The following is a 25,125-nucleotide window of genomic DNA, read 5'->3' as shown; positions in this document are numbered from 1 at the left end:
CTGTTTGTCTGTCTCTCTCTCTCTCTCTGTCTGTCTGTCTGTCTATATCTCTCTCTGTCTGTCTGTCTATCTTTCTCTTTGTCTGTTTGTCTGTCTGTCTATCTCTCTCTCTATCTGTCTGTCTCTCTCTCTGTCTCTCTCTCTCTCTCTCTCTCTCTCTGTCTGTCTGTCTCTCTCTCTCTCTCTCTGTCTGTCTGTCTATCTCTCTCTCTCTGTCTGTTTGTCTGTCTGTCTCTATCTCTCTCTCTGTCTGTCTGTCTGTCTGTCTGTCTCTCTATAATTATCAGGAATTGAGAGGCTCAGGACCCGAACATCAGCACAACATGAAGACAACTCGCGACCCGGGTGCACAATGCAAAGTGAGCGTGTCTCGAGATGCACCTGTGTGTGTGAGACTATTGACGTGAGTGAATGCTGCAAAGATGACATAAGCGTGATGCACCCACATGATGCAGTAACAGACAGACTTGTAGTGTTCGGATCCCAACACAGACCAAAACTGAACCAGACAGGAAGTAAGGATCCAGACATCATGCTCCCAACATGAAACAAGACAGACCGAAGAGCACACGGAAGGGAATACAAACGAAACTGCGTGCTCACACAAAGACAGACAACGAAAAACAAGACAGAAATGGGATGATGATGTTCCCAAAACGGGAACATCAAACTATACAAAAGACAGACAAAATGACCACTAACAGAAAACACAACAGAAAGGGAGGGATGGTAGAGAAACCAAAGTGGAAACTTAAGGAAAGGGGCGAGGTCCGGGGGATTGGGAGGAAGCCTCATGGCGCAGGCAGGGTCTGGCGGCCTGGGAGGAAGCCTCAGGGCGGAGGCAGGGTATGGCGGCCTGGGAGGAAGCCTCATGGCGCAGGCAGGGTCTGGTGACCTGGAAGGAGGCCTCAGGCCGGAGGCAGGGTCTGGCAGCCTGGGAGGAAGCCTCAGGACGGAGGCAGGGTCTGGCGGCCTGGAAGGAGGCCTCATGGGGAGACAGGGTCTGGCTGCCTGGGAGGAGGACTCAGGGCGGAGACAGGGTCTGGCGGCCTGGGAGGAAGCCTCATGACGGAGACAGGGTCTGGCGGCCTGGGAGGAAGCCTCATGACGGAGGCAGGGTATGGCGGCCTGGAAGGAAGCCTCATGACGGAGGCAGGGTCTGGCGGCCTGGAAGGAGGCCTCATGGGGAGACAGGGTCTGGCTGCCTGGGAGGAGGACTCAGGGCGGAGACAGGGTCTGGCGGCCTGGGAGGAAGCCTCAGGGCGGAGGCAGGGTCTGGTGGCCTGGGAGGAAGCCTCAGGGCGGAGGCGACAGAGGACTGGGCGGCAGGCATTAGACAAGAGGCAGTGAACCGGACGGCGGTCACTGGACTATGTTCAGGAGGGAGCGGCTGAGGGTGCTGAGCCGTGGAATGCTCGGGCACTGGCCGTGACAGAGGAACAGACTCCGTGGCCGTTAACACTGGCAAAGACTTGGGAACAGTCTCCTTGGTCGTGCGCACTGGCAGTGACAGGGTCTGTCTGTCTATCTTATTGCTTGCTTGTACGTTAGTTCGTTTTGTCTTCCTGTCCATCTATCTCTTTTTTATGATATTAGTATCTTGGCAATTCTGATGTCTGGGACTTCTTTAAGATCTCTTCTGAACTTTCAGGTTTTTTTCACAGGAGAAACATCTGAGAAGCAGGAAACCAGCAAAAGTCTCTATTTGATCTCCATTTAATCTGATTGTTGTGTAGAAAATAGAAAGAGGTTACATATATCTCACATGTTTTGTAATCTGAAAGACATTGTAAGACTGTAAGAGATGTTTTTCCTCATACATTCCCCTCTCAGTCGTCGTCTGTCTGTTAGTTGTAACACACTGGGGCATTTCACACATCCTGAATTTCACCCACTATACATTGACAGTCCACTGAAAACCTCACAGATTTCTGGACAGTCTGAATGCATCCATCCATACATACACCCCACTGTCTGAAATCCTCATGATCTGTGCCAGCGTTGGGCAGCAACCGCCTGCAATTGGATCCGGCCCCTCTGGAGACACTCAGTAGGATAAAGAATTCGCTTTGACACGAGAAGAGCTGGAAGGAGTGTTGACATTTACAGCCGGGTCATATATAGTATTTTACAGATACTATTTTGTTGCAGATATTAAAATAATCAACATTTTGTGTCACTCACATGTTTCAGGGAATTGGTCCAAAACACTGAGGGACAAATTCACTAAACAGCCATGCATGTTGAAATTAAGACATTGTCATTTTTATGTAAAATAAGGTCAATATATATTCGCCTTATTCTCAAAAGTCAATTATGTCAAAAATGTAAAGTGATGTAACCAACTATAAAGGTATCAAAATCAAAAGATCTACATTTTCAAACTATATTTTTCAATGTAAACTTTGCATTTTGTTTTGCATTTTTGATGACCCGCCGGCGTGTCCAATAGGGGGCGCTATATCGCGAAAAACATCGTTAAAAATCGTTAAAGTCTCCGTATACACAAGTCAGGCATATGAGGTACCATTTGAAAGCTTAGACACTGAACTTTTCAGAGATAACATCACTTCTGCATTTATGTTGAATAAAATAAAATAAGGCCTCAAAATGTTTGCGTTGAATATTAGCGCTCGCCAGAGGTAGTGGTGTAGAAATATTTAGTCTTTCACATAGCACCTATAAGTCATATATCAAACGAAAGCTCTCATTCTCAGGAACATGACTGCAAAGAATTTAAAGAATGATTATTTGTGTTGCACTAATACCACAGTTCGAATATATTCAAGAGAATCTCAGTGAATTACTTGGAGTGGTGGTGTAGTGGACTAAAGCACATAACAGGTAATCAGAAGGTTGCTGGTTTGATCCCCACAGTCACCACCATTGTGTCCTTGAGTAAGGCACTTAACTCCAGGTTGCTCTGGGGGGATTGTCCCTGTAATAAGTGCACTGTAAGTCACTTTGGATAAAAGCATCTGCCAAATGCATAGATGTAAATGTAATTAAGATTTCTGTCATCAAGTCATCAAATACAAATGTCTCGTTTGTGCACGATCACTGCTGCTGTAAGCCCCAAATAACCAAAAACTTTATATCTGCTTTTACCTCATGAAGTTCTCAAAAAATGTCCTAAAAAATGAGCCATTGGTGAGCTTGCTTGGCTGAATAATCCAATGTTATAAGATGTCCAGAACAAAATATGCCATCCAGAAAGAAAAGCATACAAAACAAATCATCAGAAAAATATGTTTTTGACAATTGATCATAATATATATATCGCTGAGAGGATCTCAGCTTTCTAATGACACCTAGATTGAGCTTGTAGTCCACTCAGAGGCCGAGATATTCAATGTAATAATGAGGGTGTTGCTTGAACTGAACATTAGACTGAATGTCTATGGACGAGCACATCTGTGAGGGGTATAATGTGTTAGAGCGCCACCTACAGTTCACATCTGTGAGGGATAAAGTGCGTTAGAGCACCACCTACAGTTCACATCTGTGAGGGGTAAAATGTGTTAGAGCGCCCCCTACAGTTCACATCTGTGAGGGGTATAATGTGTTAGAGCGCCCCCTACAGTTCACATCTGTGAGGGATATAATGTGTTAGAGCCCCCTACAGTTCACATCTGTGAGGGGTAAAATGTGTTAGAGCCCCCTACAGTTCACATCTGTGAGGGGTATAATGTGTTAGAGCCCCCTACAGTTCACATCTGTGAGGGGTATAATGTGTTAGAGCCCCCTACAGTTCACATCTGTGAGGGGTAAAATGTGTTAGAGCGCCCCCTACAGTTCACATCTGTGAGGGGTATAATGTGTTAGAGCGCCCCCTACAGTTCACATCTGTGAGGGGTAAAATGTGTTAGAGCGCCCCCTACAGTTCACATCTGTATACTGTGATGGAATGTGATAGAGAACAAATATATTTTTCTAGTGTTTTCTGCCACCTAGTGGAATAAAATGAGACTTTTCAAAGTGAGGTAGAGTGAACAGTACCAGAATTACATGTTTACAATTTGAGTGTGAAAAATCCACCAGAGTTTAAGTTTAATAGATCCAGACAAAGTTTGAGCATCACGCCATTGACAATGTCTGTATCGAGCCAGTCCTAGAGACATTAGATGAGATGTTTTTGTATCCAAAGATTCCAGAAATGGTTTCACCAAACCCCTTCATTGGGATCAGTGCTGATGTTCTGCTCATAAGAGTAAAGGCCACAGAATGACTTCTGTAAACAGACCCCAGATCAGTGTAAAGTGTAGCCGGGCCCATATGGCTCTGAAACGCCCCATAAATCAAAACCAGCTGACAGAAACTCGCGGCGCTCTCACCCCATCACACCTCAAATCAAATATCCAGAGTCTTCTCCACCCACCTGCGGCTCTTCCTGCCTGTCTGCCGTCGACGTGTTTGCTCAGAATGCTTGCCAAGCCTGAGACCCGCGAGCAGATAAACATTCCCGTGTGTGTTTGAGTGTAAGATCCGTGTGTTCTGAACTGAACTTCGAACCGTCAGGCACCTTGCGTCTGTTTTGATCACCGGACTTACTGCAAAATATGTCTAAGTCAAAGTCTTATTATCGTACACAATTTTGCTTCTTGTTTTGAGGGTGTTTAGGTGCGTTCTTTTGGAAAGCAGGACACCGTTGTAGTCGTTTGTTGTGATTTTCTCTCAATAGTTTCCTCATTTCGTGCTCGTCCATTGGCAGACATGCTTCCCTGGTGCCCTCAGGCAGGAATTCCTGGGAATATCAGCCCATATCATGTTGCTCTCTGTCTGTTTCTCATTGTCTGTGAAAATGTAACAGGTCAGAATCAACAGATGTGGCAGTACAGGGCATCCTACAGCAGATAAACAGAGGAATAATGAGCGATGCCAGGAGGAGAGAAGATCAGGCATGAAAAAATAGACTTTTAGAAGTCCGCTCTCATATCTGTTTCACGAGAGCTGTTGAACTTGCGCTGACCTGGAACTGTTTTTGAATTCTCCGCTGTAATATGATCTCATGCATAAGGCCGTGCTGTGATTGGATGGAAACGTTCCTTCTCATGAATAATGTGTAGAAATGCTCAGAAACTTTTGACGTAGACAGGTACTCTCTAACCAACCACATCTCAGATTTTATGCATATTCCTCACAATTTGTGACTTTGCTTCAACTTTCGTTTTTTAACCAGAAGAACTAAAAAGTGTCAAAAAACAAAACAAAACTGTGTGTTAGATTGCTGTCATAAGCTGGAAAACAACAGATAATTGTGATGTCAACAATGACCAAAAGATGTCCTGGTTCTGTGTTTGTGCGTGAGTGTTGTGTGTGTGTGTGCGTGCGAGAGTGTGTGTGTGTGTGTGTGTGTGCATGCGAGAGTGTGCGTGTGTGCGTGCGAGAGTGTGCGTGTGTGTGTGCGAGTGTGTGTGTGTGTTAGTGTGCGTGTGTGCGAGTGTGTGTGTGTGCGTGCGAGTGTGTGTGTGCGTGCGAGAGTGTGTGTGTGTGTGTGCGAGAGTGTGTGTGTGTGCGTGCGAGTGTGTGTGTGTGTGTGCGTGCGAGAGTGTGTGTGTGTGCGTTCGAGAGTGTGCGTGCGAGTGTGTGTGTGTTAGTGTGTGTGTGTGTGTGTGTGCGTTCGAGTGTGTGTGTGTTAGTGTGTGTGTGCGTGCGAGTGTGTGTGTGCGTGTGTGCGTGCGAGTGTGTGTGTGCGAGTGTGTGTGTGTGTGCGTTCGAGTGTGTGTGTGTGTGTATGCGAGAGTGTGCGTGTGTGTGTGTGTGTGTGTGTGTGTGTGGTGTGTGTGTGTGTGTGTGTGTGTGTGTGCGAGTGTGTGCGAGTGTGTGTGTGTGTGTGTATGCGAGAGTGTGCGTGTGTGTGTGCAGGTGTGTGTGTGTGTGTGTGTGTGTGCAGGTGTGTGTGTGTGTGTGTGTGTGTGTTGCGAGTGTGTGCGTGTGTGTGTGTGTGTGTGTGTGCGTGCGAGTGTGTGTGTGTGTGCGTGCGAGTGTGTGTGTGTGTGTGTGTGTGTGTGTGTGTGCGAGTAGTATGAATAGAATTCAGACATACTTCATCCGGGTACGTTGGCATCGTCTCATGAATCTATGACGTAAGAACAACAACTGCAAAAACGATCTGTTCTGGTTTTGTTAAACAAGCACCATTTAAGCACAAGCAAAATGATCTTGGTACATATAGCACTTACAGTTGGGAAGAGGGGTCCACCTCACGATTCATCGCTGTTCCTTTAAATCTAGTGTTTTGAATTATGGGATCGTAAAGTGTCCAGTCGATCAGCACTTCAATATCTCGCCTGAAATATTAGATCATCCGGGTCTTTCTCGCTTACTGCTTCATGAAGAATGTGGATTCGGACATGCTACTCCATTGGCATACTGTTTTTGGCAAACTATATATTAGAGAAGTATGGATATTCAGAGGCGGCGCAGGTGTGTGTTCTGCATTGTGCGTGTGTTAGCGTGTCAACCCTTCATTTCTGAGTTTGTGTGTTTAGCATTGTGTCTGATTATGTTTTTTGACAATGTAAAAAAAAAAAAAGCTCTGTGTTATAGTCTTACCAGTTCATTTGTGAGTGTGTGTGTGTGTGTGTGTGTGTGTGTGTGTGTGTGTGTGTGTGAGACTGTGTGTTTTGCGCTGAGGATGTTTTAGGCTCTCACCCTGTAATTTCTGTCTGTTTTTTTTTTCAGCATTGTGACTGATTTATTGATTGTATGTGACAGATTAAAAAAACATTGCTCTGTCTTTCCCATACATTTTCAGTGGTCGGTTCATTTAGCTTTTTTTACGAACACTTAGACTTGTCGAATAAATCATTTTTGGTATGTTCAGATGGTAAATGGATGAAAAGTCACCAAGTCTTGTACTGTTCAGATTAAGGATTTTTTTTAAATTAAATTAGTAACATTTATTTTGGTCAAAAATGACCGAAGACAACAAGAGGGTTAAACTATATTTGGGTTGCATGACCATTTTTTTAGGATAAATAAAATGTAAACGCTAGACAACTTAAATATTGACAATGTCTCATTGATGTATAACAACGAGGATTGAGGACCTGGCAACCATGTGCAGTGTCACAGAATCAAGAAACTTTGTGTCAAGGTCATAGAAAAGTAATCTTGTGTCCATGTTAGTTTCTTAACTTATTGAAAAACATTCACGACTTTGTGGACCAAACAGTGGTTACTTTAGTTACTTGTCAAGTGGTGTAACCATCAACTAAAAAGGTATTAAAATATGAATATTTGAGTGTCATAAATGTTTCCTTTCGCATTCCACGGAAGAAAAGAAGTCGACACAAAATACGACACTTAATGCTGATCGTCGGAATAGACCGAGCGTTCAGCTTTGAGTTTTGGGGTTTGTTTTTACCCAGTTTCGTCCTCTGGCCTGCGTCTCACCTGATTACACATTACACCCGCGCTCCGCTGAGCTCATGAGCTAAACTTTACTCTACAAGCCGTTTAGACATATACAGACACTCGGTGGCATGTTGCTTTTGCAAACGCGAGGGGTCTCGAGGGGCGGCGGTGTTAAGAGCCGCTTTCTCTCATGTGGCCTGTGAGATGTTTATGCGCGTTCGGCAACGAGACCAGAACAGAGTCCAGACTGTTTGCAACCTCTCTGACCAAACGAGAAAACATGCAGAATGCCAGAAATCAACTTGTCTTACTGCGTGTCTGTGGTTTGTTTACTTATGAGAAAAGTTTGAGAAATGAGATGATTTGCATGTCTGTCGGTGAAGATCGTTTGACATTATGAATGACAATAAACAGGAAAACAGGTCGCCTGTATGTATGTGTGTGTGTGTGTTTATTCAGTTATGAATCAAGATTCATTCACGCTCACAATCACTAGTTTAGTATTTAGTATTATTTAAATGTCTGCATTTTGCAGAATGAACACATGACTTTGGTGTTGCTAGTGCAGTTGATCAACAGGAATGCTGTTTTATTAGTATTAAGGGTTGTTGTGGTTGTTCCTGTGTGTAAAAGGGTGTGATAGATGGATGGATGTATCTCTTCTATTCATGAGTGTGTGTTTGATTTGTGCAGGATCTGTGCGGGCATCACTCATGTGACACACTTGGCATGGCAGACGTGGGCACCGTGTGTTCTCCAGAGAGAAGCTGCGCGATCATTGAAGACGACGGCCTACATGCCTCCTTTACTGTGGCGCATGAGATCGGTAATCATGACATACAAACGTGAAGCAATAAAGAAAGCGTACTCGTCAAAATGATCAAAAACCCAATTTTAGGATAATTCATGTTTTTTGCACTGTGCCTTTAATTTCATGACAATTAATCTCGGCAGGTGCCGAAGGGGGCGCTATATCACGAAAAACATTTACGCTTTAAATGCTCAAGTCCCCATATACATAAGATAACAAAATAAGGCCTTAACACATCCGTGTCGCAAATAAGCGCCTCCTAGTGGTTACGTGGTATAAATATCAATATGATTAAAAAAGTATTTAAAATAGCACTTAAGATATATATATATATATATATATATATATATAAGCAGACAAGATATATATCAAATGAAAGCTCTTATTCTCAGGGATGTGACTGTATAGTTTATTGTGTTGCCCTAATACCACAGTTCAAATGATTTTCAAAAGAATCACAAAGTGAAATATGATATTTTTAAGATAGCAAATACAAGTGTCTCTTTATGCTCTGATAACTGCTGCTGTAAGCCACAAATAGCCAAAACATTTATATCTGCTCTTACCTTAGGCAGTTTGTTAAAAAATGAGCCATTGTTTACTTGACTGTGAGCTTGCTTGAGTGAATAATCCAATGTTATATCCTAGATGTCCAGAACAAAATATGCCATCCGGAAGGAACAGCATGCAAAACAAATCACCAGAAAAATACGTTTGACTATTGATGATAAAATGACTATTGAATATTGATTATAATATTGTTATATCAATGTAAAGGGGAGGATCTCAGCTTTCTAATGACACATAGATTGAGCTTGTAGTCCACTCAGAGGCCGAGATATTCAATGAAATAATGAGGGTGTTGCTTGAACTGAACATTAGACTGAATGTCTATGGACGAGCTCATCTGTGAGGGGTAAAATGTGTTAGAGCGCCCCCTACAGTTCACATCTGTGAGGGGTAAAATGTGTTAGAGCGCCCCCTACAGTTCACATCTGTGAGGGATCAAATGTGTTAGAGCGCCCCCTACAGTTCACATCTGTGAGGGGTAAAATGTGTTAGAGCGCCCCCTACAGTTCACATCTGTGAGGGGTATAATGTGTTAGAGCCCCCTACAGTTCACATCTGTGAGGGGTAAAATGTGTTAGAGCCCCCTACAGTTCACATCTGTGAGGGGTAAAATGTGTTAGAGCCCCCTACAGTTCACATCTGTGAGGGATAAAATGTGTTAGAGCGCCCCTACAGTTCACATCTGTGAGGGGTAAAATGTGTTAGAGCCCCTACAGTTCACATCTGTGAGGGGTATAATGTGTTAGAGCGCCCCCTACAGTTCACATCTGTGAGGGATATAATGTGTTAGAGCCCCCTACAGTTCACTTCTGTGAGGGGTATAATGTGTTAGAGCGCCCCTACAGTTCACATCTGTGAGGGATAAAATGTGTTAGAGCGCCCCTACAGTTCACATCTGTGAGGGGTAAAATGTGTTAGAGCGCCCCTACAGTTCACATCTGTGAGGGGTATAATGTGTTAGAGCCCCCTACAGTTCACATCTGTGAGGGGTATAATGTGTTAGAGCCCCCTACAGTTCACATCTGTGAGGGGTATAATGTGTTAGAGCCCCTACAGTTCACTTCTGTGAGGGTAAAGTGTTAGGCCCCTACAGTTCACTTCTGTGAGGGGTAAAATGTGTTAGAGCGCCCCTACAGTTCACATCTGTGAGGGGTAAAATGTGTTAGAGCGCCCCCTACAGTTCACTTCTGTGAGGGGTAAAATGTGTTAGAGCGCCCCCTACAGTTCACTTCTGTGAGGGGTAAAATGTGTTAGAGCGCCACCTACAGTTCACATCTGTATACTGTGATGGAATGTGATAGAGAAGAAATATATTTTTCTAGTGTTTTCTGCCACCTAGTGGAACACAATGAGACTTTTCAAAGTGAGGTAGAGTGAACAGAACCAGAATTACATGATTACAAAGTTACAACATTTTCTTTATGTTAAATAATTTCTCTCTGGAGTGAAATATGGCCTGAGCTAAAACCCTAAATATTAATAACATCACTTCCTGTGTGTGTGTGTGTGTGTGTGTGTTCAGGGCATCTGTTGGGTTTGTCTCATGACGATTCAAAGTTCTGTGAAGAACGTTTCGGCTCCTCTGAAGAGAAACGTCTCATGTCGTCTATACTGACCTCTATAGACGCTTCTAAACCCTGGAGTCGCTGTACGTCTTCTACGATCACGGACTTCTTCGATGACGGCCACGGTGAGAAACAATCATTTTTAGAAATGACTTGAACTGTGTATGACTGACTGCTTTTGTGAATTCCACTTGTGACAATATACAGTAAAATGTTCCCCATGAAAGATGATATAGAGCCTAAAATGATACATTTGATAAATAAACGTGTATATTTGTATATTATGCCCAATATCTGGTGGGTCATTCACAAATAAGGTTGTCGAATATAGTTTAAAACATTTGGCATCATTTTGTCCATTGATACATTTATTACATTTCTACAAAAAAACATAAACAAAAACAAAACGTGTCATGTGGTGTAACTATAGACGCAACTTTAATATACGAGCGTGAAACTTAATCAAAGTCACGAGAAGAAGTTTTCTCAGGGTTACTCCAATTGACCTGAACAAAATGAGCCTTTTCATAAAAATGTCGAAATATTTAATAATTTTAAAAACTAAAGGGGTATTCTGTGTTTTATTGTTTATTTGTTGTTGTTGTTTTTTTTCACATGACAACAGAATGGATAACTGCATGTTGGTTACACCACCTGACTTTGATTCAGTCGACAAAATATTAAATATGAATCATATTTTAAAAGAAAGTTATTGAAAAATAAGGTTTTGCAAGGTGATATAAATGAGAATTATTTTTTATTTTTTTTAATTCATAGAAATATAATCTTTATGTCCATGTTGTTTTTTTTTTATATATATATAGAGTCAAAAATACTTAGGAAAAAAAAAAGACTTGTGGTGTAACTATAGAATACATGAGAGTGCTATAATGTTTTTAAACATATTTATCAAGTAAAATGTTCTCATGGTTACTCCATTTGACTATGAACAAAGCAAACCTTTAATAAAAATATATATTTTAAAAAACAAAACATAAAATAAATCTTTTGGGATTTATTTGTATGTATTTTGGTCACATGACAACGATGATTGCATGTTGGTTACACCACCTGACTTTGATTTGACGGACACATTTTTAAAATATAAATCATATTTTAACACAAAGTCATTGACAAAAAATTTTGTAATGAGAAATCTGTAAAAAACAAAATAGTTTAAAACATTTTAAAAATGTCATGTGGTGTAACTATCGAGGCACATTGAACTTAATCAAAGTATTCAAACATATTTCGTAATGTAAAAATATTTTTTACTAAAAGATTTCTCAGAGATTCTCCATTTGACCAGAATGAAATGTGCCTTTTCATAAAAATGCAAAAAATATTTCATATTTTTATCAAATATATATATATATACTCACCTAAAGGATTATTAGGAACACCTGTTCAATTTCTCATTAATGCAATTATCTAATCAACCAATCACATGGCAGTTGCTTCAATGCATTTAGGGGTGTGGTCCTGGTCAAGACAATCTCCTGAACTCCAAACTGAATGTCAGAATGGGAAAGAAAGGTGATTTAAGCAATTTTGAGCGTGGCATGGTTGTTGGTGCCAGACGGGCCGGTCTGAGTATTTCACAATCTGCTCAGTTACTGGGATTTTCACGCACAACCATTTCTAGGGTTTACAAAGAATGGTGTGAAAAGGGAAAAACATCCAGTATGCGGCAGTCCTGTGGGCTGAAAATGCCTTGTTGATGCTAGAGGTCAGAGGAGAATGGGCCGACTGATTCAAGCTGATAGAAGAGCAACTTTGCCTGAAATAACCACTCGTTACAACCGAGGTATGCAGCAAAGCATTTGTGAAGCCACAACACGCACAACCTTGAGGCGGATGGGCTACAACAGCAGAAGACCCCACCGGTACCACTCATCTCCACTACAAATAGGAAAAAGAGGCTACAATTTGCAAGAGCTCACCAAAATTGAACAGTTGAAGACTGAAAAACGTTGCCTGGTCTGATGAGTCTCGATTTCTGTTGAGACATTCAGATGGTAGAGTCAGAATTTGGCGTAAACAGAATGAGAACATGGATCCATCATGCCTTGTTACCACTGTGCAGGCTGGTGGTGGTGGTGTAATGCTGTGGGGGATGTTTTCTTGGCACACTTTAGGCCCCTTAGTGCCAATTGGGCATCGTTTAAATGCCACGGCCTACCTGAGCATTGTTTCTGACCATGTCCATCCCTTTATGGCCACCATGTACCCATCCTCTGATGGCTACTTCCAGCAGGATAATGCACCATGTCACAAAGCTCGAATCATTTCAAATTGGTTTCTTGAACATGACAATGAGTTCACTGTACTAAAATGGCCCCTACAGTCACCAGATCTCAACCCAATAGAGCATCTTTGGGATGTGGTGGAACAGGAGCTTCGTGCCCTGGATGTGCATCCCACAAATCTCCATCAACTGCAAGATGCTATCCTATCAATATGGGCCAACATTTCTAAAGAATGCTTTCAGCACCTTGTTGAATCAATGCCACGTAGAATTAAGGCAGTTCTGAAGGCGAAAGGGGTCAAACACAGTATTAGTATGTGTTCCTAATAATCCTTTAGGTGAGTGTATATATATATATATATATATATATATATAACTGCATGTTGGTTACACCACCTGACTTTTATTTCATGGACAAAAGTTTTTCAAATATGAATCAAATTTTAAAACAAAATAAATCATAATAAATATAATTCCAAACTACTCATGCCAACATTTATTTTCAAGATTTTAAGCTTTATTTATGTTTATTTTACAGTCTCCAGACAGTTACACCAATTGGTCATTTTTTACTTTTTTGCCCCCAGAAAAAAATAAAACATTTTTTTTTTTTTTGTGTGTATGTGTGACTTGCATTTATAATATATTTTTGAATAACGTAATAAATCTGGGCTCAAAAAAATGTAGAAATAATCATCACGTCATTGATCCTGATAAAATCTATAAATCTATATTTACTATCTATATTTAAATCTATACTGTTTTGTCTGTTTTAAATAAAAAACAACAATGTTGACATTAAAGATCTCCTCTAAAGAATTTTAAATATGTGAAATCAGGCATAAAACATATATATATATATTTATAGTACGGCACTAATAACTGATAACCGGTTAATTAACCTGACATGGTTAGAACAAATAGGCTTATTGATATCAGCGAATCAGACCAATAATAATAATAATAATTATTATAATAATAAAATGCTGATATTGGCTAATAGCATCTTTTGTGTCTGTAGCCGAGTGTCTGTTGGACTCGCCTCGTCAGGCTCTTCTCGGTCCAGAAGAGTTGCCGGGTCAGAGATACGACGCCTTACAGCAGTGCCGTTTAGCATTTGGCCCGGAGTACGGCATGTGCCCGGGCATGGATGTGTGTGCCCGTCTGTGGTGTTCAGTCATCAGGAAGGGGCAGATGGTTTGTCTGACGAAGAAACTGCCCGCTGTAGAGGGCACGCCGTGCAGCAGCGGCCGGATCTGTCTACAGGGGAAGTGTGTGGACAAAACCCGCAAGAGACACTACTCGGTAAGATGAACCGTTTAAAGCCGACATAGAATCGAAATACTTTCCTGATCTTATTGTGCACGATTCATATTCGTGCTCCACCTCTAAAACACATTTCATTTTATGCTTCTCTCGCTAATTCTCTGAGTAACACACTGAGCGGGTGCGAGTTAACCAGATTACTATCAAACAGGAATTTCCCCCTCAGGTCGGGTATTTTTGTCCCATGTCGCAGGTCATTAAGTGTTCTAGAGGCGCATTTGACTCCTGCAGAAGAATACACGCCTTGTGCATGCGTGTTTGTTTGATGCATGGAATCAGGAAATGCTGTTTTGGTGTCACTCTGAAATGTCTCTCCACACCCTTCCTGTCGCTAACATGTCATCCGTTGTGTTAAATGGGACAGTTCACCCAAAATAATCACCTCACCCTCATGTTGTTTCAAACCCTAGTGACCCAAAACTTGAATATAAATCACCTTAACAAAAGTCACAGCTACATGTACTTATCCCTCTGCTGTTTTGGGCCATTTTTGGCTCAGATGTTGTTTATTGCAGGTCTGTGATGGGCGTGCATGCTCATTTTTTCCATAACCTACTATCCATTCATGCCGCTGAAATTTTAGGATGTTGCACAACTCATGACATTAAACAACCATGTGACTTGTGTTTGTAAAGCCACCCTAAAGTTTGAAGATGGGAATGAGTCAGTTTAAAGTTAGTTGTTAATCTCTAAGCTCAAAGGAAGCATATATTTGAGTTTTTTGTTATTTATTATTAGAGTCATTGGATGACCTTTGACCTTATAATGCCGTGAGTATCAAATATGATATACAGTGTTTGACGGCTCCTGATTCACTCTCTGTTCAAGCTGACGAGACGAACAACACATGGTATATACGTTCCACATGTTTATGGCACCATCTAGTGGTTATTTGTGGAATAGAAAGTGGTTTCAATGTTTATATCAATCTATTTAAAATGTCACAGTAATGATTATATTGTTACTGATATTTTAAAATGAGTGTTTGACGAATATAAGCAACTTGTGCCTGGTTCAAATTTTGTACATAATTTTATTGAAAACCCCAAGATTTACCACTGTATCATGTATGGGCTAAGAAAAATTTAATTAGCAAATGTCCTACACAAAGATTAATTACAGGGCCTCAGGAGGCTAATGACTTTATATCTAATGTATCTCGGGAGTCTGTGTATCTCTGCGAGTATTGCCGCTGACTATCACACCTGGAGTCGTGAGTTTGAATCCAGGGCGTGCTGAGTGACTCCAACCAGGTCTCCTAAGCAACCAAATTGGCCCGGTTGCTAGGGAGGGTAGAGTCACATGGGGTAACCAAATTGGCCCGGTTGCTAGGGACGGTAGAGTCACATGGGGTAACCAAATTGGCCCGGTTGCTAGGGAGGGTAGAGTCACATGGGGTAACCAAATTGGCCCGGTTGCTAGGGAGGGTAGAGTCACATGGGGTAACCAAATTGGCCCGGTTGCTAGGGAGGGTAGAGTCACATGGGGTAACCAAATTGGCCCGGTTGCTAGGGAGGGAGAGTCACATGGGGTAACCAAATTGGCCCGGTTGCTAGGGAGGGTAGAGTCACATGGGGTAACCAAATTGGCCCGGTTGCTAGGGAGGGTAGAGTCACATGGGGTAACCAAATTGGCCCGGTTGCTAGGGAGGGTAGAGTCACATGGGGTAACCAAATTGGCCCGGTTGCTAGGGAGGGTAGAGTCACATGGGGTAACCAAATTGGCCCGGTTGCTAGGGAGGGTAGAGTCACATGGGGTAACCAAATTGGCCCGGTTGCTAGGGAGGGTAGAGTCATATGGGGTAACCTCCTCGTGGTCGCTATAATGTGGTTCTCGCTCTCGGTGGGGCATGTGGTGAGTTGTGCGTGGATGCCGCGGAGAATAGCGTGAAGCCTCCACACGCGCTACGTCTCCACGGTAACACACTCAACAAGCAGGAGGCAACTGAGATTCATCGTCCGCCACCTGGATTGGCGAGAAAAGGAAAAAAAAAAAAGAAAAAAGCTTAATGTATCAAATATGATGCTAATCAAACCAAATCAAAATAACGGAGTGGTCAATAAAATCACGACAAATCCAAATATTTTACTCTGTCCAACTTCTTCCACCGGCCCTTGTGACTTAAACATGACAATAAATATAATAATAATAATAGAAATAATAAACCATGACCTCGTGAATATGTAACACAAATCTCATCATTTTTTATTCAATAAACGGCTTCAACGGCGATCGAAGAGACATTATTTGATGTTCTGTAACTTTAAGAGTTTGAACTTTATCACCACCTGCTGGAGAAATCTACAAACTGCAAATGCAGGAACTTAATTTAGAGTTAACGTGTTATTGAAACGTCTTAGCACAACGACATATTTCTCAGGAAAATAGCAAATTGCGTTTTGCGGCACTTCATTTACATACAATACACCCACAGTAGCGCAAACACTGCACCCATGCCCACTTGCACTTTACGCTGGCACGAAAATTGGATTAGACATTGCGCACGGTCATAGCGCACTCACGAAAACAGAGCTCCTAACGTATTCATTATTTAAACGCCATTTTACCAAAAATATGGTATCGTATCGGCCAGTACCGAAAAGGAAGTATCGGGATCTCTAATTCTATCCAATAAATACATTAATACAGAATTAATTTAACCCATATTGTCATACTTTCATATATATCTGTGTGATTTCCTCACTAACTCTCTCTAATCTTCTGCTTCACAGACGTCTAATCATGGCAGCTGGAGCTCTTGGGGTCCGTGGGGTTCGTGTTCACGTACATGTGGTGGTGGCGTGCAGTTTGCGCATCGTTTGTGCAACAATCCCCCTCCTCGCAACAACGGCCGTTACTGCACTGGAAAGAGAGCGGTCTATCGGTCGTGTAATGTCATGCCGTGTCCTTCAGCGAGTGAGTGTCCTACAGAGCCTACTGTGATTACATATGAAAACATGCATGTTCTTGCAAGTAACACTATGGACAATTATGTTTGTGTCAGGTAAGAGTTTTAGACAGGAACAGTGTGAAGTTCGGAACGGCCCCCAGACCGACCCGAAAGGAGTGAAGACGTTTGTGGAATGGGTGCCCAAATTTGCCGGCGTCCTTCCTAAAGACGTGTGCAAACTGACCTGCAGGGCGAAAGGAACGGGATACTATATATTGTTCTCACAGCGGGTGAGTCTAGAGTGCAGAGTATTATATTATGCTAATAACTCCATATTAGCCAAATACTCCAAACACCATAGTACTTGGGTTTAGAAATCTTTTAAAAATCACGTTTTAGGGGGTCTGGGTATCTCAGCGAGTATTGACGCTGACTATCACACCTGGAGTCGCGAGTTTGGATCCAGGGCGTGCTGAGTGACTCCAGCCAGGTCTCCTTAGCAACCAAATTGGCCCGGTTGCTAGGGAGGGTAGAGTCACATGGGGTAACCTCCTCGTGGTCGCTATAATGTGGTTCTCGCTCTCGGTGGGGCGTGTGGTGAGTTGTGCGTGGATGCCGCGGAGCGTGAAGCCTCCACGCGCGCTACGTCACCACAGTAACGCGCTCGACAAGTCACGTGATAAGATGCACGGATTGACGTCTCAGATGTGGAGACAACTGAGATTCGTCCTCCGTCACCCGGATTGAGGCGAGTCACAACGCCACCACGAGGACTTCGAGCGCATTGGGAACTGGCCGTTCCAAATTGTCGAGAAAAATATAAAATGTAGTTTTAAACACAATCTTTGTGTTCAACTTGGTTTCATACATTTTGGAAAAACATTTATAGCATTTTCTACCAATTTAAAAAAAAATTATAATTAAAAAATGTCATGTTGTGTAACCATCAAGGAAAAGGAATTATGTATTTTGACCACTATGTGGCGCTGTCTCCAAACTGCTTAGGTACCCTCAGGACATGATGTTGAAGACCCCTACCAATTTTCATTCAAATTGGTCAAAACCTTTAAAATAAACATGACTTTTTCAGAAAATTCAAAATGGCGGAGAGGTTATACGGCCGATGTTGTCCTAGTTCGTACTAGAGACCCAAAATTTGGTATGGGGGCTATTCATGCCCACCCCTTTGAGGCTTGGCCCCTAGAAATGTTCCATCTGGTATTACAATAGTATAAAAAAATGCAATTAATTTTTGGTGCTTTTTGTTACTGACACTTTATCGAACATATTGCTTATGAGTTGAAATCTATTCCAAAAATATTTTGAGTTCGATTCTGTAAAAAGTTCGATTTTGTATTATTTTTGTGTAGGTGATTGATGGGACAGAATGCAGACCGTACAGCAGTTCAGTGTGTGTGAAAGGGAAGTGTGTTCGCACCGGATGTGATGGAATTATCGGCTCTAAACTTCAATATGACAAGTGCGGCATCTGCGGGGGGGACGGGAACAGCTGCGTCAAAGTGGCTGGAAATTTCACCAAGAAGAGGTGAGAAGTGCACATGCACTCATCTAGACACACCAATCCAACATTATGATTCTAGGGATTTTGTAATCCATTAGAAGTAATGCACAAAAATAGAAATAAGCAATCTAGATGGATAACAACAACCATTTTAGGTGTTACCTGGAGTAAAAATAGTTCATGCTAAACTTGTGCCTTTGGAAGTACTTAATGATATCAATGGAACTAACCTCTTTGGCCAGTGAAGCATGTGCCAGTCATTGCAACTAAGTAAAGCAGGGGTATTCAACCATTTTCAGGCCAAGGACCCCTTGGTGGGTAGAGACGGAGCTGGAACCCCCATTACATATTGTGTAAACTTGAGTGTTACGTTTTATGCCTGGAAAAACGTGTATGGTAGGCTACCATATTATTGTATGTTCATACTTCATGGTGTTTACATTGTAAAACCATTGAAATAATCATTAAATGCTGCCCTACTGAGAAGACAAGCTAAAACATAAGCTGGTTGGCTGGTTTTAGCTGGTCATCCAGCCAGTTCATAGCTGGTCAGGCTGGTTTTAGAGGGGTTTTGAACACTTGACTTGGCTTGGCTAAGCTGGTCAGGGTGATCTTAGCTGGTCTCTCAGCCTGACCAGCTAAAACATTTCCAAAACCCCAATGAATCCAGCTAAATTGCAAGACTGTCTAGGCTGAAACCAGCCAACCAGTTTAGGCTGGTTTCAGCTGGTCTTTTCCTTGTAATCTCTGTGCCAAACCTCCTCCAAAAAGAAAGAAAAAGATAGACAGAAAAACAGACAGACCCTGTCCATGCAAAATAAAACACTTTTTATAAGATTACTAAAATGCAGTCTTCATCTCATGTGAGTGGTCGATTTTATACATATATTTCAAAATGACTGTTCATTTCATTGAGTAAAAATGTGCAATGAGGAAAACATTGACTGAGTGCACCTTGAGCTCTTGAGATATGAAAGAGCAACCTCTGAGTCAGGGGCGTCGCTAGACCCCTTTTACCCAGGCACGATCCCCAGCTGTTCTGCTGTTCCCCTCGTCAAATGTTCCAGATATACCCATCTGGGAAATATGGTTTAAAGAATCAAATTTTGACGGCTGTTTAAGTGAAAGTTTTTCCTCATCAGCAATCTATCCAATCAAATATACCTTAGCCAACCTGAGGAAAGGCACACTGTGGCAGGGCAGAGGGCGTGACCGGGTGTGTATGTTCACGACCCGGCCCCGCCCTCCGCCCTGCCACACACACTTTACTGATTATTGGGGGACCTGTTCCCCAGTGGTGATAAAAGTCTACAAATGCACCTGCTCTGAGCAAATTCTAATCCAATGTTTGGTTAATAGCAATGTTGCTCTAGGTTGTTCATTCAGGAGCAAGCCCTATGTGTTTGTGTCCTAATCGTGCTTGTGTATCTTCTCCTCAGTAAGGGCTACACTGATGTCGTGAAGGTCCCAGAGGGCTCGACACACCTCAAAGTACGACAGTACAAACCCAAAGGCCAGACAAGTTACACGGCTTACCTCTCTCTGCGTCGCCCTGGTGGAGAATACCTTCTGAATGGCAAGTTCATGATCCTTACCTCTGAGACCATTATCCCCCTCAATGGATCCGTCCTCAACTACAGTGGGTGGAGTCAGCGAGATGACGCCTTTCACAGCATGGGCCCCGGAGCTCTACAAGAGAGTCTGGTGGTGCAGATTCTGGCCACAGACTCTAAGAAGCCACTAGATATCCGCTACAGTTTCTTCATGCCACGTAAAATTCCACTTCCACCTCGGACGTCTCTCGCGTCCTCGGCCGCCGCCGAGGCATTGTCGTCACCGGAGGTCTTGATGTTTACTACCAAGGTTCCTTTCACGACAGAGCCTCCAACAACGATGTCCACGGGCCCGCGATGGGTGACAGGATCGTGGATGACATGCTCCAGAACTTGTGATACGGGTTGGCAGAGTCGCACAGTGCAATGCAAGGACCCGCATGGAAAGCTGGCCAAGGGTTGCCTGCTCACTGCTAGACCCTCAGTGTTCAAACACTGCCTGATTAAAAAGTGTTGAGGATCTCTCAATAAAACGAAATAAGGAAGTACCTTGTTCCTTGTCGACCGTGTCGAGTGTTCAGCTGAGACACGGTCTCGATGGAGCACATGGACGCTTACATGACTGACCTGTCACAGCTCCTGTTAGACTTGGAGTTGTTTTTATAAATGCTGTTCCTTGCTCTAAACACATTCACTGGGGAGTTCAGCTAGTGTTCAGAATTGTGACTTGGACGCGAATTTCCAGCTCTTGCCTCAAATGTGGCAAAATGACCTGCGAACTGGTCACTCGAAGCAGCTTAGCCCCTTTTGGCAAAGCCACGGCCAATTTTCTCATGACACACCCAGTTGCAATCATTCCACTTATGGGACCAGTGCAAAGCTAGGAAAATTGGACAAAACCATGCCCCTTAACACAGCCTACTTAAAGGTCCACAGCCCTTTAAATCGCTGCAGGTCGCTGTACTTTTGCTATCAGGAATTCAAACACAGTTTCTAACTGTATCAAGCCATCGATTTCACGAGCAGCACTGTCTGCACTCCCACTGTCCATTGTTATTTTTACATCGCTGCTCATTTGCATAAAGTAAAATTGAGCTCAACTTTGTCGCATCACCAAAAGTTGCTGTACAGAATGTCACCTCAAGTCACCAACTTTCATTGAAGACTTCTCATCACATTGTTGCAGCAAATCGCTATGTGAATGTCCTATCAAGGGTCCACAACCCTACATAGAGTCCAGTGCATTTCTAAGATCTTCCATTACAAAAGAACCTATGACTTCAGTGGAAAGCTGATCTTCTAGGGTTAACCTTCCAGGAATCACTCAGTTATTGCCTTCAGAAAAGTCAGTACGCTTACCACATCCGTGACTACGACTGAATGTCTGTTCCTTTCTCAGTTTCAGGGTTTTGGGGACAAATTATGTTGATGACATTGCTAATGTATGTATGTACTGTATATATATATATGTTCCACTATTGTTAATGTCTGTTTGAGTCATAGATTTTGGGTATACTTTGTTTTTCTGCATGCTATTCCATCGTGTGCATGGTCGAGCGCTCGGCCTGTCAAAGTACCCTCTTTTAACGACGAGTACGTACGAACGTAATCGCCACATGCACACTATGACTAATTTGTGATACTCTTTTGCGCAGTCAACTCCAGGCGCATGTGTGAGACTAGCGGCACGAGGACAACCGAAGTATACATTGCCTTCAAGCTCCACCAATGAATTGATCTTCCTCTCTATGATAAAATAGACACACTGTTGCATTGATAAATTCACACACCCCTTGCAGAATCTTGAAGATGTTTCGTATATTTTTATTACAAATCGTAAAAATGGTCTTTTGTTTATTAGGTACTATTTCAGAAGAAGCTGCATAACAGATATCTAAGTAGATTCTACAAAAACACTGGGTCTTTTCCAAAACCGCTTTAAGACATCATAGGCGTGCTCCCGACCCATAGGCTGTTTTTAAAAGGTAGGCAAGGTAGATACTTAGCACCATACACTGATGAGCCAAATCATTATGACCACCTGCCTAATATGATTATGGTCGTCTGCGGGCCACCAAAACAGTGTTGACTCACTGAAGCAGGGACTCTACAAGACCTCTCAAGGTGTCCTGTGGTATCTGGCACCAAGACATTAGCAGAAGATCCTTTAAGTAAGTTGTGAGGTGGACCCGCCATGGATCGGACTTGATGGCGACTTGTTGTTCCAGAACATTCCACAGATGCTCAATCGGATTGAGATTTGGGAAATTTGGAGGCCAGGGCAACACCTTGAACTCTTCATTATGTTCCATAAACCATTCCCGAACAATGTGTGCAGTGTGGCAGGGTGCCTTATCCTGCTGAAAGAGGCCATTACCGTTGCCATGAAGGGGTGTACCTGGTCTGCAACTATGTTTAGGTAGGTGGCACACTTCAAATTGACATCCACATGAATGGCAGTGACGGCAAGCCTTTGGGCACCCAATACCCTGTCGCCGGTTTGTTGTTTGTCCCTCCCTTGACCACTGTCGGTATGTACTCACATCTGCTAACCGTGAGCTCCCCAAAGTCTTGCTGTTTCAGAGATGCTCTGATCCAGTTGTCAGGCCATAACAATTTGGCCCTTGTCAAAGCCACTCAGGTCTTCACTCCTGCCCATCACGTTGACTATGAGAACTGATTGTTCGCTTACCATCTAATCCACCCAGACCTTAACATGTGGCCTTGTTAGGACATGATCAACGTTATTCGCTTCACCTGTGAGTGGTCATAATGTTAGGGCTCATCTGTGTACTGTATGTATCCTTCCCAGGGTAGACAATACTTTTTGTTGTTCCTCTTGCATCACCTGTATTGAAATCCATTGCGAGTCGAGTCGAGTCTCCTGTGCCATATGAATGATACGTGGATTTGCTGCCCATTCCCGTGTGCAATGTAGGCAGGAGACAGCAAGGCTTGGAACAGGTTTTGGAACAGACCCAAAATTATTACAGAAGTTTCCCAACTTATCCTCTTGAAAAATGTACAGACTCTTGGTTCGTAATAGTTTGTGTTGCCTCCTCGAGCATCAATGACTGTTTAGAAGCATTTTGTGATAGTTGTGCATCAGTCTCTGAATTGTCCAGCATGACAAAGCTGGACCAAGGAAACTAAAAAAACATGCAAAATGTGAACAACTATCACAAAAGGCTTCAAACTGTCAGTGGTGCTCCTGGACGTAACACATGATATTAATGCTGCATTCCATTTGACTCGGAAAGTCGGAATTTCCAACTTCTTACAAGGAAAATTGCAACTGATTGGCACATAAAGTCAGACTTCCAACTTGGAAACTTGTGCAGAAATCTTCATTTCCGATTTCACGTTTTTTATTTTATTTTTAACTTTAAACTTTTGACCACCAAATCAAAGTCAGTTGGTGTAACCAACATGCAGGTAGACATTATTTTGTCATATAAAAAAACCTAAAACTTTAGACCCTCTTGAACTGTGTTAGCTGTTTTGAAAAAATATGATATTTTAGAATATACAGTATGACACTTGACATTTTCTCATTAGATATATTTTTGGTAGAAATTGCTTTAAATGTTTTTTTAAAAATGTATGAATCCAACACGTGAATTATCTCAATAAGGAAAACCTTTGGGGGGGGTCTGTGTATGTCAGCGAGTATTGACGCTGACTATCACACCTGGAGTTTGAATCCAGGGCGTGCTGAGTGACTCCAGTCAGGTCTCCTTAGCAACCAAATTGGCCCGGTTGCTAGGGAGGGTAGAGTCACATGGGGTAACCTCCTCGTGGTGGTGATTATTGGTTCTCTCAATGGGGCGTGTGGTGAGTTGTGTGTGGATCGTGGAGAGTAGCATGAGCCTCCACATGCTGTGAGTCTCCGCGGTGTCATGCACAATGAGTCACGTGATCAGATGCGCCGATTGACGGTCTTGAGCGACTGAGACTCGTCCTCCGCCACCCAGATTGAGTTATGGTGCCACCACGAGGACCTACTAAGTAGTGGGAATTGTGCATTCTGAATTGGGAGAAACAAATAAAAACTAAATAAATAAAAATAAGAGAAAACATATTTGTCAACGACCCTCATGTAAATATCAGTTATGTCAAATAGCTTCATGTAGGCAGTACTAAATACTAAATAAAAAACAAAAGCAAAGACTGATTTGTAAATGCATGTATGAGTCATGACGATTCATCATTTATCTGTTTAGAAGGACGATGTGTGCCCTGGACTCGCATGAACACCAGCCAATCATACGCTCTGTTTAAAATCATGTGACACACTTCAGTTTAATCTTCACTTCCTGTTTGAAGCATTGAAGGATGCTGAATCAAACATATGTGATATATGCGCAAACAAACAGGTTCAGTTTATGACCAGCAGCTCAGATGCATCTCTGTTGAAGCTGCTGATTCATCTCAGCACAGATCCATGTAATTCATTTCATTTTTGTGTATTTTAGTGGACTGTTTTCACATGTTCACATCATGTATGCAGTACTGTCTCATTGGGTTTCACTGAAAATACAGAGCACTGATTTTATAATTTATTATTTGTACAACTGGTATGTGAAAAAAAGAAAACACATCATGAATTATTTATTGTAATGGTCATTTTGTCTCATAATTACTATTTAACGAGGAGTATGACTGACAGAATAGTTTCATTTGAAGATTTTTTTTTTTCTAGCCATCTTCATGACTATATATACAGTATATGTATATAAAACAAATCGTTATATTTAAAAGTTTACGTTTGATTGATTCTTTTGTTGTCAATGTCGTCTCACTGGAGATGTGTTTGTTTAGTTAGTTTCACTCGCTTTTCACATGGAACTAATAATGATAGTGATGTTTGTCACATATATCACTAATCAAATTCAATGCAATATTAGACCTACAAAGCACTGCTTTCACTGAAACCTCTATTAAACAATAAACTAACGACAACACAGCGTTTCAGAAAGTATTTTTTCCTCTTAAATGAGTTATTAATGAACAATGACATCTAAAAGCAACTATGAGCCAATTAAACACAAGAGCTGATTATTACTGTTATCATGCAAGTTTCTATATAGACACAATCCTTAAAGTCTTATCTACAGACATATTTCACTCAGGATAGCAAGGAGCCTTGTTAAGTATCACCTTGGTAACTGCCTAGCAACCAGATAGGGTTACCCTAGCAACCAAGTAACAAATCACATATCGATGCACCAGTACATCTTAGAGTACATCTTTAAAATGCACATGGAAAAAAATGTATCAT

General features: G+C 42.2%; 1 protein-coding gene across 1 annotated transcript in view; it reads left to right on the top strand.

Annotated features, from left to right (window-relative positions):
• LOC127643631 (A disintegrin and metalloproteinase with thrombospondin motifs 5-like) overlaps nt 1–24,799 on the top strand; it is a 34,071-nt gene extending 9,272 nt beyond the window's left edge. The window contains exons 2-8 of the mRNA XM_052126423.1: nt 8,053–8,185; nt 10,263–10,430; nt 13,575–13,858; nt 16,612–16,795; nt 16,884–17,059; nt 18,140–18,315; nt 19,731–24,799. Coding sequence (XP_051982383.1) covers nt 8,053–8,185; nt 10,263–10,430; nt 13,575–13,858; nt 16,612–16,795; nt 16,884–17,059; nt 18,140–18,315; nt 19,731–20,361 — 1,752 coding nt within the window. The 3' untranslated portion in view covers nt 20,362–24,799. The remainder of the gene's footprint in view (nt 1–8,052; nt 8,186–10,262; nt 10,431–13,574; nt 13,859–16,611; nt 16,796–16,883; nt 17,060–18,139; nt 18,316–19,730) is intronic.
• Nucleotides 24,800–25,125: the final 326 nt, after the last annotated feature.

Source organism: Xyrauchen texanus, chromosome 5 (assembly GCF_025860055.1).
Source record: "Xyrauchen texanus isolate HMW12.3.18 chromosome 5, RBS_HiC_50CHRs, whole genome shotgun sequence".
NCBI lineage: Eukaryota > Metazoa > Chordata > Actinopteri > Cypriniformes > Catostomidae > Xyrauchen > Xyrauchen texanus.
Note: the sequence above shows the minus strand (reverse complement) of the source record. Positions and strands in the feature narration are given on the sequence as shown.